Here is an 18,630-nt window from a genome sequence, read left to right on the forward strand (position 1 = left end):
GTTGCCATCAGAATTAGTCATTTCCGCCGCAGCATTAAAACGGCCTTTTTAATGTTGTTTTGGATCCGGTTGTTTCACCAAAACACCTCCGGCCAGTTTGGTCTGCAAGAATACCGAAGGTGTCTGCAGACCTGCAGGTTTGGTAAGAAATCCGAGGTGTTGGCTGAGTCCACACCTTTAACTCCTTGTTGGAGAAAATCATCTCTATGTGAGGACTCCTTTTTTAAGAACAATCTTTTAGGAAAATGGTATCAAAGTAACATTTACATGAATGCAAGGACAGAGAACTGATTTTTAACGTCTTCCACTTGCAACCTATAGTGCATTTGTTGCTGTTTTATTGTCCAAGATTACATGAGAAATGCATCAAAATCATTTTTCTGCTGCTCTCCGAGCCAGTGATTGTTATTTCAATCGAGCTTTAAAGAAAAAATTAGGTGTATTTCACTGTTTTTGTTTAATAAAAATAAAATCATCTTGAAAAGGTCCAGCATTCATGAGAAATGTGAACTGCTAATGAGTTTTGTGACTATAGAGAAATACTGTGTAGTGAACTGATAATTTATTGCTTATGAATCACTGTAATTAGCAAATGTTACATTCTGACCATTTGGAAATTAAACAAAACCAACTATGAGCTTGTTACGAATCCTGGGCTCCCGCACCTTGAATGGCCCAGTCTTGCTCCCTCCATGCAGTTCAGGACCTTGACAGGTCCTCCGTCCTGCTCCCTGCATACTGTTCAGGACCTTGGACAGGTCCTCCGTCCTGCTCCCTCCATGCTGTTCAGGACCTTGGACAGGTCCTCCGTCCTGCTCCCTGCATGCTGTTCAGGACCTTGGACAGGTCCTCCGTCCTGCTCCCTGCATGCTGTTCAGGACCTTGGACAGGTCCTCCGTCCTGCTCCCTCCATGCTGTTCAGGACCTTGGACAGGTCCTCCGTCCTGCTCCCTCCATGCTGTTCAGGACCTTGGACAGGTCCTCCGTCCTGCTCCCTCCACGCCATTCAGGACCTTGGACAGGTCCTCCGCCAGGCTGGCCTCCACCTCTGCTCGCCTTCGCTGTCCCAGCTGCATATAATCAACTAATGAAGACAGATGGTTTAAAGGACTGCAGCTTTCAGTTCTCGTGAAGAGACACATAGTTCTTTTCGTTTAACCATCGAGTAATTATTAGCCGTTTTTGTTTAGAGATCCATTTTTCGTCTGCTCTAGTGCTTGAATTTCAGTTTTCTTTTCAGCTTTAGAGCTTGCTTTAAGTTTTGCTAGTAGCAATAATATTTATCATAGTTAAAGCCGTCGAGATTTGTTTTAGTTAGTTAGCTCCGGCATGTTTTTTCGTTAGTACTGATATTCTCGTATTTTCTTCCCTGAGACCGTTTGTCTCAGGTGTTTTGAGTTTTCTCCGTTGCCTTCGTTAGTAATATCCGAGTGTATTTGCGTTTTGACATTCTTCCAGTCAAGGACTGAGTAGTTGTGTTAGCCCTGTGTTAATAAAAATACATTTTATTTACACTCCCCCTTTCTCCGCACCAGTTTCTATGTTACCCCTCTACCACAGCGACTAACAACATCAGGGTTTGTAACAGAGCTGTTAAATAATTTAGTTGAATTAGTTATTGGCTCCCCTTTAAATTGCAGTGAAAATACAGTAAAAAGAGACATCATTAAACGCACAGAGCGGAAGTGAAGTGCTTTAAATTTAAACCTCAGCACAGTCCTTGAGTAAATGTACTTTTTCACTGCTGCTTCTCTGTCACTCCATCTCTTACCGGCTCTTTCTGCAGACACTTTCCAATCTCTTCTCTATATTCAATTTCGTTCTTTTATTCCCTCATCGGAGAAAGCCTATCCTCCCAGCTACGTCTTCTCCTTTTTTAGAACTCATTCTGCTTACTCCTTCCAAAGCATTCTATCTCCTTCCTCCTTCCTCCTCTTGCTTTCCCAGGAGTAAAGATACTCTAATCCTCTCCGTCTAATGTTGTCAATAGCTCTCAATAACAATGAAACAGCACCGTTTTCTATCCCGCCGCTGATGAAGCTGCAGCCTTAGTTAGGATCTTATTCGTCATCGGGGCAATCTACCTTCTGGTAATAGCCAATCAGGTGGCTGCAGCGAAATGCACTTCTCCCATGATAGGTTCCACATTGTTTTGATTGACTGCACCTGAGGGCCCGCCACTTCAACCGGGCTCGATCAATATCCCATCACACACGCACGAGGTGAGCCCACATAAACACCCAGGAAGACGAAACACACACACACTTTGAGGAAGGGCGGATTGAGAAAGAGGTCGTTGGTACGGGAAGCAAACAGGACATTGTGGAAAGTGTGCGACAGCATTGCGCCGTAGTGATCTGATGGTGCAGTCTGAGTAATCAGCTGTTGCGTAGCCATGAACACAAGAACACAAACAAGACGTAGTACCTGTTGATGCAGAAAGGTTTTTAATGTTATTTTTAACGGTAACTTTACGGTAACACGCCGCGTTAAACAGGAAGGATGTATTAAAAACAAGAAAGGGGAAAATGGCTCCCACTCCACGCCTGTTTTCTTACGTTGTGTCACACATATGGCCTCACATAAGCCCTGCCTCTGTTCCCTCTGAGCTGAGGAAGCCATACTGAGAGCAGCACAGCCATCTGCACAGTATGGTGTGTGCTATGAGTATTACAAACATGTTGATGCACACGGTCGGCCACCCGCCGAACGAGAGGCGTAGAAGGGAAGGTCAGCGACCGCTCAGAGAGGGAAAAGCAAAACGGGAGGATGTAGTAGAAGAGTTGGGACGGAAGAGAAAGTGTGAAATAAATAATGGTGTCAAAGGCAAATGAAACATTAGGAATGGAGAGTGGAGGGATGATGCTAACCCATCACCGTCATCTTTGATGTACACACACTCAGAACTCACGTCCAGCCCATAAACACTCATCAGGGTCTGGGTCATCCTCCTGCTGCTGTTTGCCGTTGCACAGGTCAATCGGAGGTCCTGAACTCAGCGTTTCATCCGTCTGCCAGACCTGTCTGAAGCTCCGACCAACACACCAGACGTCTGAAACCCCCCCACCCCCCCACCATCGCCACAACCCCTCGCTCAATCTCCTGTGGCTGTCATGCACTCCTGCTTCTGCTCCTTCATCGCTCCATCCTTCAACACAACCTTGTCATGTTGTCAGTCAGGGCAGGGATTTGTCACCGCTTCAGACGGTTGCTTAGCACCGCTGGAGCTCATCCGAACTCTCCGTTCTTTTCTCGCGCTTGCGTGTCTTTTTGAAGTCATGGCTGGAGGTCAGGTTAGAGAGACCGTGTCAGTGGAACCAACGCACCACGCCGCTGTCTGTGTTCAGAGCTCTTGTCTTTGCACTCATTCTGTTTCTAGTGTTTGCATATCTCTGTTGTCATGTTTGTGTTTATGATGTGTGTGTGTGTGTGTGTGTGTGTGTGTGCAGAGCTTGTGTGTTTTCTAACGGCCTCTGGAGATCCCTCGTAGGCTGAATGCTCCCGTGTCTAAACGGCAGAGTTCCCACAGGAGACCCGAACAGAGCTGTTCTCTGTATTTTGCAGCTAGAGGAGCTGTACGTATAGCGCAGGACTGCCTGCCTGCGCGATGTGACGGGAAACATCTTCATAACCGTGTGTGAAAGTGTATTGTATATGTTCTCAAAGCACAGGTGCTCCAACTACATGGAGATATGACAGTGCAAAGCAGAGATAAGCGGCACGATGACAGTTTAAAGGATAATACGCCGACTGGGAGGCATTGTGTCAACTAACATGCAGCACGTTCTCCGATCCTGCAGGTGTTGGTACAGGCAGCCAGCAGACCGTTCTCCATGAGGAGCAGTAGAAGATGCCGGCTCTGCCAGCACTGCTGCTGTCAATACGCTTCCTCTCCTTCCTGCTAGTGACCATGGCACCACCCTCCCTCAGTCAGACCCCGCTCCTCTCCTCTGTGCGAATGGGTGAGTTGGACCTGCTTCTCATGATAAAAAAAAACACTATTTGTTTAATTCATTATTGAAAAATCTCACCAAAATGGTTTATTTGCCCACATTTTGTGCAGCTAAAATGACAAAAGTGTGTGTTGTAGTTTCAAACGTGTCACAACTCATGCTAGTATGATCTGGCAATCAGCCTTTTGAACTGAGCAGCCAGTGGCGTGTCCAGATCTTTTAAAATGGGGTGACCCAGCTGAGGCACTACTTTGTGCATAGGTGGCACCAATGGTTATGCTTTTTTGTTTCACCTCAAGCCTTTTGTGGACAATGAAGAGCCTATTTAAAGGGAATTCAGTGTGGTGGCACCTGGGGTGGCCAATCAGATTCCAAGGGTGGCATGTGCTACCCCAGGCCACTCCCTGGACACGCCCCTGTGAGAAGCATCCCGATTATCATCTCAAAGTTGTTTTTGTGGAAGCTGCAAACGCAAACGTAAGCCCATTTCCGACACAATCTGCTTTCAATTAATTTGGCAACAACTGAATGCATCCGTGTCAAGTCTGAATGAGCATCCAGGTGCGTGCTCGTAGCACTTTGTGGGAGAAGTTTATGCTAAGTCGGATCTAGAAACATTCACAGATCACTTTCAGCACGGCAAACAGACAGACGTGCACGAGAGAGGTGAGTTCATTAAATAAATAAAAACCAGCTCTGGCCATACCCGTAATTTACTGCAGCACATAAATATATTCCACGGCATCTGAGCCTCTGAACGTGTTGGGAGTGCCGCACCTTTGTCTGACTCTGTAGGTCTCTCCACCGTGTGCTCGGTAATTTGTTACATTTTCACACGAAAACTCGACACACGGTTAAGTTAAACCCAACTAACACCTCTTTTAGAGATCAGACTTATTCTCATGAAGGAAACTATCAAGTTTTCTTCAAAGAAAAAGCAACTTTACTGTTATTTTCAGTGCAATCAAACTCAAATCAGCACCACGCCGGTTATTTCCTAAGTGCTAACTGTTGGGTAAACTTAAAAATAAAGAGAGGAGGTATTTTCTGCTGCTTACATCCACCAGCAACCTGTTTAATGCGGCCACTGCACACTTAACCAGCCCAACTGAATTGTTATGACAATGTGACGTGTTGAGAGGAAACTGTGACTCTATAAATAATCTATACTTCACTTGATCATAGCCGTTTTCACGCCTGCACCACGATGTTCAGTGGTGAACTGCTGTGTGGTGTGTTTGTAGGAAAATGTCAGCTGCAGCACTGGTGTGGGAGCTACGGCCTCTAAAGGCTTTACATTTTATTTAAATCTGTGGTGGTTAATCTGTGTAAGATCACCTGAATCATTAAGGTTTAGGAACAGGTTCTATTAGGCTTCCATCCACACATTTTCATGATGTTTCCGCAGCCGTTTCCCATCGTTTCTGTTCTGACATGAAGTACAAACTTGTTAGGTTTTGACTACTAATGGATTCAAAAGGCAGTCACCGATTTTATACTCTGGAGCTAACTGTTAATTTATTTGCCCGTCTCCTATTTGTTCATGCCACTTTCTGACATTCGAAGGGATTTCCCTTCGAAACCTCATGAAAATGCTCATTTTTATTTATTTAGGCCAAACCGCTGTGAAAGCAGAAGGTGTCGCAGTAACTTCACACTAAGGGTCCCTTCATTAATGTTAGCGGCGCATTATTAAGCATTAACAAACTGCTAAATGGAGTTATACTTAATATTAATTCTAGTATTAAGTAATGCATTACTAAGCAGACCCCAGCCCTTTGACCTAACCTTAAGGACACTAGTTAGTTAATGTTAATTAAGAGATTATTTGTTTATTAATGCTTAATAATGCATTGATCCCGATCAGGCGTGGAGTTGTCCAACTTCCTATTAGCTTCAAGAGGAAACCAGACAACTAGTTAGCTTCATTCTTCCCCCGTCACATTGACTACTTTGCTTTATGATTTATAGATGGAGAGACTAACTTCAGAAGCTTCATCTGATGGTTAACCCTTATGGAGCCAACATCTATATTTAGACACTTCCACTCACATCATAAATGATGTCGGTGTGCCGTTTCGCGGACTCTTAGAGTTACGGGGTTTCACCCAAACAATCATCAGAGATCAAGATAGTCACCAGTTTGCACCATGGCACCATTCCACCAATCAGTGCGGGGCTATAATGCACCAAATGTCTGCAGAGCTGGAAAACTCCTCGGCCTCCTCCCGTGTTTATGGTTAGATCTCTAAAGCTAACAATGCTAGGTTTATGAAACTCTCACGTCACAAGGTTGGCTAGTTGTGCTAAATGAGGATAAATATGTTGGAAATGTAACGCCGGGAGGTGAAGCGCTCACGAAATTCGGCCGCTGCTCCTCAGTTCAGACCAGACGCTCGTTTCTCCGCTCCGGTCGAGGCGCACCTCGTAGTTTTTCTTTTAACCACTTGGTGTCCTCCATTTCCTCTCCGCCTTTTCTCTGCTCTTTTCCTCTACACCCCCCTCCCCCTTGCTGTTTGTGTATGTATGTACGTGTGTGTGTGTGTGTGTGTGTGTGTGTGTGTGTGTGTGTGTGTGTGTGTGTGTGTGAACCTATGGTGTGAACCAGTTGTTAATAGCTGTTCGACGACTTTCTGCCTCTCTGTCCTGTTTGCTCCGGTTGAACGACACCCAAAACCACACCCCCTTCACGTGGTCACACACACACACACACACACACACACACACACACACACACACACACACACACACACACACACACACACACACACACACACAAGTTTGCTGTGTGTGTGTGTTCGTGTGTGTGTGGTTTTATGCAGTGTCTGTTTACGAAACATTTGACTATCGCGGAATTGTATTTTGGAATACTTTATTTTGTTTAGTTTACTGGCCTGCCTCTTATGTCTAGGTTTGACTTCCTGCCAGAATTGACGCGGTTCACCCGCGGCTCGCGAAAAAAAATAGAGCAGACGCCGAAACGATCGCTGCACGGTGCGCGGCTCTTCAGCGGCCCATGTGGTCTATATAGTAGGATAACAAGGGCGACAAATGAAGGCGGCCCCAATTTCGCGGCGCTTCGACGGCCGGTGTGTCCCCGGCGTTAAACTCAATGGAGTTGTTGAAAATTAAATCTGCCATATTTGGAAATGTGCCCTGAACAAGTAAAAGAAAATGTGAATATTTGTAAGTAAAATCTGTTGTTTTTTAGACATAATCTTAATATTCATGGTAACAGTAATAATAACAATTATGATATTGAATATATTTAGCAGTTTTAAACTAAGATTTCTCTGGAAAATGGAGGAGGATAGTTATTGTGCCAACCAATCTCACCATCAGTGATGATGATTAGGAAGATGACATTCAGGCAGTTCCTCAAATGTAAAATATTATAATAATCTATAATGGATCAGAAATAGCATCTTTTGTTCAATAAGTTTTCAAAAATATTCCAGTTATCTGTTTTTATAAAAATATGCTGTACAGTTTAATAATTGTGATATATTCTGTATTTTTGAACATTGACATAATGTTCTAAAATGAGTTAGATTATTCTAAAGTGTCTTATAATTGTCTATATTATTCAAAAATAATGTTTTTTATTTTGGTATTTCTTTTTCCAGAACAGGGCCAACGCCCATCCCTTCGTTTTCTCTGATTTTCTGCACGAAAATTAATATTTTTGAAAATTGTAACAACAGAAATACACTTCAGAATCAGAATCAGAAAAGGTTTATTGCCATTGTCAATGAACAAGCAGTTCACAAACTAGGAACTTGTTTCGGTACTAATGTGCCACATATAACATGAATAATAAATTTCAGAAATAGAATAAGTAGAATAAAATATAATAAAACTAGCATAAAACATTCAGCTATAAAAAAGGCAGGTAGTGGTAACATGGCCGATAACGTGACGTAGTGTTGAGTACAGAAGACGAGCATGGTTGTGTGATTATAAGCTATTTACAAGTCTAACGGCAGATGGAAAGAAGCTGTTCTTATGGTGGGAGGTTCTGGTCTGGATGGACCGTAACCTCCTGCCTGAGGGAAGCGGCTCGAAAAGTCTGTGTCCCGGGTGAGAAGGGTCAGCTGATATCCGGCCTGCACGCCTCCGAGTTCTGGAGACGTACAGGTCCTGGAGAGATGGAAGGCTGCAGCCAATCACCTTCTCAGCGGAGCGCACAATGCGCTGCAGTCTATTTTTGTCCCTCACTGTGGCTCCAGCATACCACACAGCGATGGAGGAGGTGAGGATGGACTCAATGATGGCCGTGTAAAACTGCACCATCATCTGGGTCGGCAGCTTGGCCTTTTTCAACTGCCGCAGAAAGTACATCCTCTGCTGGGCCTTTTTGATCAGGGAGCTGATGGATGGCTCCCACCTAAGGTCATGTGTGATGGTGGTTCCGAGGAAGCGGAAGGAGTCCACAGTGGTGACGGGGGTGTCCGTCAGGACGAGGAGGAGAGATGGGGCTGTGACTTTCCTGAAGTCCACAATCATCTCCACTGTCTTCTGAGCATTGAGCTCCAGGTTGTTGCTGCTGCACCAGGATAAATTTGTTATGTACTACAATAACACACGGGGGTTGAAGTTTAAAAAACTTAAAATACTTCAATGAGTGCCCTATAAAGGGGTAATATATGTTGAAATACAGACACACTACAGGTTTGGTCTAAAAGTGGATTTGCACTTTTTCTTTCCTTGCATCTGAGATTCTGCCTCTGCTGGACAATTAAAAGCTTGCAATGGCAAGCGGTCAACAAATGTAGTTTTAACAGTAAATTAAGTACAGTAGCCATTAAACCAGGTAGCAGTTTCATCCCTGTAAGTGCTATTATACAAATCAGTGCAAGGAGACCCACAGCAAGCGGGAGGAGGAGGCGCGAGCCAAGAGATCCTCTAAGCCCTAAAGGTGCTGCAAAAGCAGGAAGGACAACGTTCCATAAAACTAAAGCGAAGCACAAAACAAAGCTGAAGGGAAGGAAGAAGTGACACCCGGGGAATCCGACGGAACAACCGGCAATGGAAGAAAACTCACAGTGCACACAGAAAACCGAGTCTGTTCAGGCATGCTTAGTGACACACAGACAGGGTGTTAAAAATCATGACATCATGGCACGTCGACCCACACACCACACGGTGTGTGTGATGTTGTGTGAATGGAGAAGATTGGTCACACAGCGTGGGTTTCTCCGTCACGCTGGAGGTCTTGTCTGAGGAAAGCGGGGTCAAGCTCGACGACAAAGCTGACCGGTGTCCAGTGATGTGTCCAGATCTTTTAAAATGGGGTGGCCCAGGTGAGGCACAACTTTGTGCATGGGTGGCACCAATGGTTATGCTTTTTTCTTTTTTGGTTTACCCCCAAACCTTTTGTGGACAATGAAAAGCCTATTTAAAGGTAAATTGGTGTGGTGGTACCTGGGGTGGCCAATAAGATTTCAAGGGTGGCATGCGCTGCCCCAGGCCACTCCCTGGACACGCCCCTGCCGGTGTCTGAAAGACTTAAAGCTGCCGTTTAAACAGATCGAAGAAATCATTAATGTCACGCATGTTGTGTCTAAAAAGGAGGCTGCACTCTGAGACTAAACCCCAAAGACCGACTGATCATGGCTGTTGAGCTCAAATGTTTCTGCAGATAAAAAGAGACACGTCCAACACTTATATAAATGAAACACTTCAGCTAGAACATGCTTTTGTATTGTAGTTTCTTTGCCATCATTGTGACAAAGACATGCATTAAATGCCCTTTGAGATGATTTAGAAATAAAATGTAGTCGACCTGGAGAGGTCTGGACACCACCCACCTTTGAGCCCCCATGTGTCCAAAGGTTTGCAGCACTGAGTCATCAGCCAGGCTGCAGCTTGACATTTCACTCATAAACATAAAGGTGCTTTCAGTCTGTCCTCGTGGCTCTTTGACAAACAGCAAATAAGCAAATTACTTATACCCTTTGGATTTCTTTTATACTTCAGATTCCCAACTGTGTTAAAATGAGCATGAACTAAATGCCCTTGTTCTGCTGCCAGTCAGCGGTGGTGGTCCGTTAGCTAAAACATTTCTGCATGTGTGTGGTCGATAATCTTGTTTATGATTTCTATAGCCTTCTTTTGCTGTCCCTGTTTGGACCTTTACTGCGTCTCTCCGTGATTTTATTCCTCGCACCTCCTTTCTCATTCACCATCTCTCCGTTCTTTTGTTATCTTTGTAGCGGCGATCCTGGATGACCAGTCCGTGTGTGGGCGTGGGGAGCGGCTTGCTCTGGCCTTGGCCCGGGAAAACATCAACAGCGTGTTCGAGGGTCCGGCTCGAGCTCGAGTGGAGGTGGACATATATGAGCTGCAGAAGGACTCCCAGTACGACACCACTGACACCAGTGAGTAGCGATGGGTACCGAATTCGGTACTTTTTAAGGTACCGACCGAATTCCATAGTACCGTCTGAGCACCGATTCACGTCATTTGAAACGGTGCCTCGTTTCGGTACCCGTCCTTCATAACGAGAACTTGCCTAGACAGCTGCGCATGCGCAAGAGCGTTATGTCACCGCTCGCTGCGAGCGTGTTGTAAACAGAGCAGCATGGTAGAAAGAACGCACGCTAAAGCTTGGGTCCACTTCACTAAATGTGATGGGTAACTGGGTGATGATGAAACCAGCGACAACGATCTAAGTGAGACATCCTCATCTTAATCTGCTCTGGTAGGTAAATAAAATGTTTAAGATAACGCTAGCTTGATATGTTAGCTTCTGTTCCGCTAATGGTGCGTTCGTTTTCTCCTCGGAACTCCGAATTTCTGACTAGAAGAACATGAACACGCTCTAAAGTTTGGCTTCACTTTACTAAATGCGACGGGTGATTGGGTGAAGATGAAACCAGCGACAATGATCTAAGTGTGAGGCATCATCGTTTTAATCTGCTCCAGCAGCTAAATAAACTGTTTAAGACAGCGTTAGCTTGATATGTTAGCTTCCATTGCCACCATTGTTATCAGCTAATGGTACCTTCGCTTTCTCCTCGGAAATTCTAACTTCCCAGTAGGAAAAATCAAATGAAGAAGGACGGCAAAAGGAATGAAGATACACAGTAAATTTAGTTCACAGTAAAGATGTTTGCTTCAGTTTAATTATCAGCTTATAAAACTACAAGGACGATGTTAAAATACAAACAGTTGTACCGTGAATCCTCTAATACAGGCCCGGGCCTGTATTTGACTCAAGCTCATCAAGCTCCAGGCCTTTATTGGAAGGAGGACCAGAATTAGATGCAGGCCTTTATTTCTATTTGAGTAAAATGAACTAATGGTTCGCTGGAGTTTTTGACAATTAAAATTGAGCCCACATTTTCTAAGTTAACACATCTCTTTTAACAATGGTAGTTTCTGCTTCAGCCCCCCCCCCCCCCTGCTTCAGCCCCCTCCCCCCTCCCCCTGCGCAGCGGCCGCAAACTCACTAATGCGCCTGCAGCCTCTCGGAGTTCCTGCTGCTCTAAACATTAAAATAATTATTTCATTTTCTGTTCCTCACTTCTGATTACCTTCAATGGTGTCTGTTTGTTGCAACCAGCAGGTACAAAAACTAACTTGTTTTTATTTGACTATTTTTCTGTCCTGTCTGTTTATTATCTTCCTGCATCTCCTCTCAATCCTAAAGAAAAACTGCTACCTGGGTTCATTTATATTCACCTTATGAGTTACCTTTGAACTGCAGTTCTAAAAGATCTACCGACTGCAAAAACAGCGGAGTGCTCCCTGCTTGTCGGCCGCATCAGTGATCAGTGCGACAAGGTGATGCGCCCCGCTCCACAGCGAAACGCATCAGGCGCAAATAAAAGACAGAAAACATAAAAGGAAATGAGCCGACATGAACGATCGAGTGATAAATTAGTTTTTGAGGTGGCGACACCTGATTTGATAATGTTACTGTGGCCGTGCTCAGGACGCAGATGTCTGGAGCGCGTCAACAATCAGAGCTTTGCATGCGCAAGCTGGTTAAGGTTAGGATGGGGTGAGGGGATGATAAATTGCAAGAGGGAAAAGGTCACAATTTGGTTAAATGTCCGTTTTACGGCGGGTGTCAGTACCGACGCTCTGGCACAGCGCGTCCCCCCTCCCGACGAGCAGGAGCGTGTCACCTGCTGACAGCAGGCTTCTGTCTTTTCCGAGGGCTGCATCTTGCCGGTCATTATCACGTGACAGCGACTAGTCGATGACGGGCATAACAAGTCACTATAGTGAACTCGGCTAGTTCATACAACCCCTGCTACTGCTCCCCAGAGTGTTCTGCAGCATAATCAGCACGTTCTCTTTGAACTTGATATCAAATTTTCGCCTCCTCTTCATCTCCGCACTTGCCAAATCGCGGTCTGTCACTGGTAAATCAAAAGTGAGATGGATGACCCCCCCCAGTGGTACTTGCATGTTACCACATTCCACCTGTCCACAATAAAATACCGGCCATTGTTCACCTCCGCCGACTCCGACACCGGCCAAAATATGATACCCGGCCGTTAATTGAATACAGGCCAGTATTAGAGGAGTTACGGTATGTTATTTATCGTGATATTTATCAAATATGGTTATATATTGAGAAAAATATATATTTTATTATAAAAGAGAATTAAAATATTAAACACTCAAAAGTATCTAAAATTGGTACCATTAAGTACCGGTATCGATTCCTAGGTACCGGGAATTAGTACCGAATCGATTAAAATGTCAAAGGTACCCATCCCTACCAGTGAGTGGATGAGTCCACGTTGGCACAGAGAGTAGTGTTTGCGACACCTGCCAGTGTTGCATAAGTAATTCTTATCGATGTCTCCCATTAAAATTGTTTTATACAGGCCTTTACTTATCTTCACATCCAAACGGGTTTCTTTACGCTTCACACTTTGGTCACCTTTAATGTGGTTGTACAGAATGAACAGTTACAAGATCTGTGCCATCACTTTTACTGGCTTTTCAAGTGGCCATGGTAATGCAATTTACAATAAATTAGACCCAATAAAACCCTCCTTGAGGAAAATGGGGAATCGTTTTCACCAAAAGTTCAGTAAGAAACTTCATTCAGCCACCCAACCTCTGATTGGCCAAGGCAGCATTGAGCGACGGTTCTAGTGTCTCTTTAAAATTCGACTCATTTATTCTGTGATCGGCTCGGCCCCGCACGGCCAGATTGAGTTCGCATGTCCTTCTCAGGAATGTAGACGTGGGCGAGCACATGGACAGGTTCTGCTAAAGTGATGCAGAGAAATCGGTGGTGTAATTTCAAAATTATTAAACAAAAATGGGCGTGAGCAGTTTTGTTATTAGAGACTCTGACATGAAGCCCACAGCTTCCTACCATTGTCACAGAGCAGTGGTGCTGCCTAGGGTTTCTCCCCCATCCAAGAGTGCTCACAGCAGATGTCTGTCCTTGCGGTGCTGCTGCAGCTTTGCCCAGTACGAGCTGCAGTCAGAAAAGATGTTTATACCACTGCATCTAATCCGCCGCTGTATGATTCAGGGCGTGATTCAAATGCAAACATTTATTTGTCTAATATTTCTGTTTAGTTGGGTTTAATTTAGTTCAGTCAGGCACCTTAGCTTAAACACCACCAGGCCAATCGGAAGCTTCCTCTATGTAGGTAGGAGTGAGAGTGACACGACGTCATCCGACCGATCAGTCCATGGTTGGTATGCTCAGAACGAAATGTGAACCGCAGGGAATCAGGGCTGAAAACAGCAGTTGGCTCTCCACTGGCAACTCCAACATGAATGTGCCACCCCCACCAGGGCCAGACCAAGCTGAGCGTAGTGTAAATGCCCCAATGATATTTTGCATTATAACAAGAAACAAAGTCAGTGTCACCTCCTGCTACCATTCTAATAACCTCCTTACCCTTTTCACTGTTCCTGCCCCTTCCTCTCTCCATCCATCTTTTATTTAATGGAAGTACATCCACCACTGATTAAATTCTGGATAATTAGAGGGAAAGGCCAAATCCTATAATAGAAAATGATGTTGGATCATACATACCATGTGGTAGGCACCATTAAAGTACCTTCAGTAACTTTCACAATTTTTTTATAATAGTGATTCTTACAAAGGAGAGAAAAAGTCCTAAGTCAATATCCAAAATATTACAATCTTTGAAGTAAATTTGAAAGAACGCCCTTTAATATCCTCACTAATAAAGTCCAAAAACACCAATTTTGTGGGATTTTGTGCCAGAAAGAGCTTTTGCTTAGTTTATGCGTCACTAGAGATCAGTAATGGGTCTCTAAGACCGTCTCATTAAAAAGTGGTGGACTTGCACCCTCCAGCATCATCTGGAACAGCGTACCATATGGGCCAAGGCATAAACAAACCATCAAATACCAAAACAGAGCAGCGCAATACAACTGAGGATGCTTAATAAAAAGTTAAAACTGAATCTTTGGAGTCAGCAAAGGCAAAAATAAATAAATAAATAAAAAAGAAATAATGCTGAACTGAACCACTGAGGAGTCACAGCCTCCCTGCTCCTTTTCTAATAGGTCACGGATGCCGCTACAAGCGAAGGCTACAGCGTCTCTGTGAGCCTGCTTGAGATGCAGACATGTGTGTGTACATGTGTCCTTGACCCATGAGCAGCAGGCTCTGGACGAGCTCGTTGGCTCGCAGCGGGCTTTGGTCTCTGGATCAGAAGGCTCATCGTCTCTCAGTTATAAATGACGTGCATGTGCACCCATACACACACGTGCGCGCACGCACACACACACACACACACACACACCACACACACACACACACACACACACACACACACACACACACACACACACACACACACACACACACACACACACACACACACACACACACACACACACACACACACACACACACACACACACATTGAACTCAGATGATGGGAATAAAAACCAACCCCAACAAGAAGGAAACCCAACAAAAAGCGGTTAAGTGACCATTTCTGCTGCGTCTGTGGAACCATTATCTGGCTGGGACACTAAACGCCTCGTCATTAAAAACGGACATTAAGAGACAGGCTGTTCTCTGTAGCGGCTAACAGCAACTGTTTGGTTTTAATAGAATTGTTCAAACTTTTATCTAAAAATTGCCTTCAAATTCTTGTTCATTTAAAAAAATCTCCAAAAATACGAGACATCTTTTTTTTTTATTTCTGAGGCATTTTTGTCTTAACTTCTGTTTTTTAAATCCTCTTCAAAGCTGTTAAATTCATTAGCTGCATGTCTACAGCTGGGATTACTCTCTGGCAGGGATTCTCAAGTTTACCATCAACAGCTCCTCCCATCGCTGCGGCCGAAGTTTCTCCTCTGATTGAGCGCTGGGGTGTAAAGTCTCACAGAGAAATCTCACCGTTATCTCCACTGTGTTATGTTTGATGCATTCCATCTTTAAACTCAATTTATATCAAATACAGACCATTAGCATCCTGGAATAACCTGCAAATGACCTCAAAATTACTCGTTAGCTAATGCTTCGATGCACTCAGTGCTGAGCTTCCAGAAATCCATTATCAAACATATTAAAAGATTCACTGTGTGGACTGAATGTGCAGATAATCACTTTATCCAGCAAGCATAATGCGACGCAGTTGCACTAAACGGACTGGATGTTTAGAATATAAAGGAGAGGCTGTTACATTCCTGGTACTTGATCAAAAGTAAAAAAAAATACACTTATTGAGAATGGATAGTGTCGGATTTCTGAACGACTTATCTGCATATTTGCTGACAATCATGGTCCTGTACAAGAGCATGCCTTCTGGTAACTCCTCAGAGTATTTCATGAGGGTTTTCCTGTTGACTGTTGACGTAGCCTCTGTGCCGTTACCCGAAGTTTCCGAAAAGCTGAATTGAAGCCCAGTGGGCGGTTCCCACCACCGCCATCGTGGCCGCATCACGCTTCTCGTCACTCACGGAAAATATAAAAATAGAGCTGAGGCTGGGCTTGTGAGGGTGAAGGCAGATGATTAACGTCCAGTAAACTCTGAGCTAATGTAGCTATGAGCTAACTGAGATAGCCAAAGCTAATGCTTTTAGCCAGAAAACCGCGGTTGAGTGAATCTTCCACCCTCTGCCTTCTAGGCTGTAACACTTTTGACGTGAGGCTGAGGCCTTCTCTGGAGCAAGCGGTGGAGAAAGCAGCTTGTGCTAGCGCTAATGGCTCATTTGTTACCTCGAAAACTCCATAATTTCAAACTTTAATTAAATCTAAACAGATGAGGTACAAAAACTTTCTGCCCCTCTGAGTTGTCATGATGGTAAACTTGACTTATTAGACCTAAAAGGGTATTTTGAACCAGGCTGTACACAATTTATTTATGCTGTAAAGTTGACTTTTTTAACTTGGGAGTAAATGGGTACTTACTCCTTTCTGGAGCCAGCCCCTGCTGGCTGTGGGTGGAACTGCAATTGCTATCACTCGGCAGGCAGAGTCCCCCCTTGGTCGTTACACATCTGCTTTGATAGATAGAGCCAGTGTTGGTCTGACGTGGCCACCTAGATCACATTCATTAAGTCGGCTCATCTTTCTACTGTTTTGTTTAGGGTTAGAGCTGTACTCATTTCATGCAGCTGTAATTTTTTATAGAAAACACCACGTTACAAAATATTTTAAAGGAAAACAAAAAGCTGTCCAATGTAAGTTTCGCATCACGTGTTCCTGGCCATTTTTTTCCCAAACCACATTAGAACAATCACATTTCTGAAGTGTTTATTGGATAAAAGGATCTAAGCGATAAACCTCCATGATAAATGCTACATGTCAACACAATACCTAAACAGGAGAACTGGTGTGATCTCAGTCACTTTTTCAGGTTTTTTTTAAAGAAGGTGCAGCAACTTTAAAAATTTAGCTTAAAAATAATCTAGAAATTTAGCACAAATAAATGTTACGGAATGGGACTTTATCATAATCGCACCCTCTGTAAATCTGCTACTCTTAACTTGTTAAAGGAGATATTTATTCCTGTTTGTACTATTTCTGTGTAACATCACGTAACGGCCTGGTTTTAAGACTCACAGGTCAGATACACAGCCTGGGTCACCGTGCCCTGGCTACGACTCCAATCTGCAATTTAGTCCTTCACATGAGACTTAAAGTCTGCTACCACTCCTTTAATCTATGCAGCTGTCTGCTTATCTGACTGCTATTCCATCCAGCAAGAGGAGGACATTTCAAGATTTAAAAGAATCATTTAAATAAACTCTCTTTACTGCTAATCTTAACTGCTAAAGATTAGATGAAGCCAAAATAATGTTTCCTTTTATGCCAAGCCTTAGTTATCAAATAATCTACTGTCATCTCCCGCCTCCATTACTGCAAAGCCCTTCTAACTGGTCTTCCAGGCTGTACTGTGAAACCTCTTCAAATGGTCCAGAACGCAGCGGCACGTCTGGTCTTCAATCAGCCAAAAAGAGCACACGTCACCCCTCTGTTCATTGAGCTCCACTGGCTACCGCTAGCAGTACGCATCAAATTCTAATAGCTAACACTAGCATACAAAGTCCGAGATGGTACGGCTCCCGTCTACCTGAATCCTCTTGCAAAGGCTTACGTCTCGGCCCGGCCGCTCCGGTCATCACAGGATCGTCGGCTAGCAGTGCCTACACCACGCTCAGGACAATCCAGACTCTTCTCATGCATCGTTCCACAAATGTGGAATGACCTTCCAAGCACTACCAGAACAGCGGCTTCCTTTTCAATTTTCAAGAAACTCCTGAAGACCCTGCTCTTCAGAGAGCATCTTCTAAACTAGCACCGTCCCTGCACCCGTCCCTCCTCTCTACTGTCCACTCCTTGTTCCCTCCTCTCCATGATTGATGTCAAGTTGTTGATATTGTTGTTGTTAGCCTCAAGGGCAACATGTAAGCACTTGTAAGCACCCCCCCCCACCCCCCCCAGAATGCGTATTTTTAATGTATTTTTCCATCTAGTGTGCCAGATCCTGCCAAAGGGAGTCGTGTCTGTGATAGGTCCAGCCTCCAGCCCTGCTTCTGGCTCTACTGTCAGCCACATCTGTGGAGAAAAAGAGGTGAGTTAAACAACCGAACTCATCTTTGCTCGTCCTTTCTTTCTACTCATTATTAGTAATCGACACATTCAGCTTTTCATACATGTAGAATTTCTCATTTTACAATCAAACATGTCTGATCTTACTTTTTTGTTCCTGTTGTGGATTTTTAGAGGACTGAATCATAAATCACCTTTTCTGTCCTCCCTTTGCTCTTTCATTCCCCTCTGTCCACATTCCCTGTCTTGCAGATCCCTCATGTAAAAATTGGTCCAGAGGAAACTCCCCGTCTGCCGTACCTGCGCTTCGCCTCTGTTACTCTTTACCCGAGCAACGAGGACCTGAGTCTGGCCATAGGATCCATCTTACGCTCGTTCAGCTACCCCTCAGCCAGCCTGGTCTGTGCCAAGGCTGAGTGTGAGTTACGTGTTAAGCAGCGTTACGACCCTCAGGTGCCCCAACACTGAAACTCAGCGACCCGATTTCAATTACATGCAAAGGCAATCCATTATAAACATGTAATTACACGTCAGACTAGACGATGAAAAACATCATATTCATGTATAAAAGAAATCAAGTCAGTAATATGATTATTGATCACAATTCACCAAATACTAAAGTTTCTTAAAGACCAAGTTCTCTGTCTGTTCCCC

The 18,630-nt window shown here is 44.3% G+C and overlaps 1 protein-coding gene across 7 annotated transcripts in view; it reads left to right on the plus strand.

Annotated features, from left to right (window-relative positions):
- The window catches only part of grik5 (glutamate receptor, ionotropic, kainate 5), a 147,550-nt gene that overhangs the window by 85,693 nt on the left and 43,227 nt on the right, over positions 1-18,630 (plus strand). For all 7 annotated transcript variants that reach the window (XM_015950295.3, XM_015950296.3, XM_015950298.3 and 4 more), the window contains exons 4-7: positions 3,801-3,962; positions 10,169-10,333; positions 17,901-17,998; positions 18,229-18,394. In XM_015950295.3, the coding sequence (XP_015805781.1) occupies positions 3,851-3,962; positions 10,169-10,333; positions 17,901-17,998; positions 18,229-18,394 (541 nt within the window). In that variant the 5' untranslated portion in view covers positions 3,801-3,850. The remainder of the gene's footprint in view (positions 1-3,800; positions 3,963-10,168; positions 10,334-17,900; positions 17,999-18,228; positions 18,395-18,630) is intronic.

This window comes from Nothobranchius furzeri, chromosome 5 (assembly GCF_043380555.1).
Source record: "Nothobranchius furzeri strain GRZ-AD chromosome 5, NfurGRZ-RIMD1, whole genome shotgun sequence".
Classification (NCBI taxonomy): domain Eukaryota; kingdom Metazoa; phylum Chordata; class Actinopteri; order Cyprinodontiformes; family Nothobranchiidae; genus Nothobranchius; species Nothobranchius furzeri.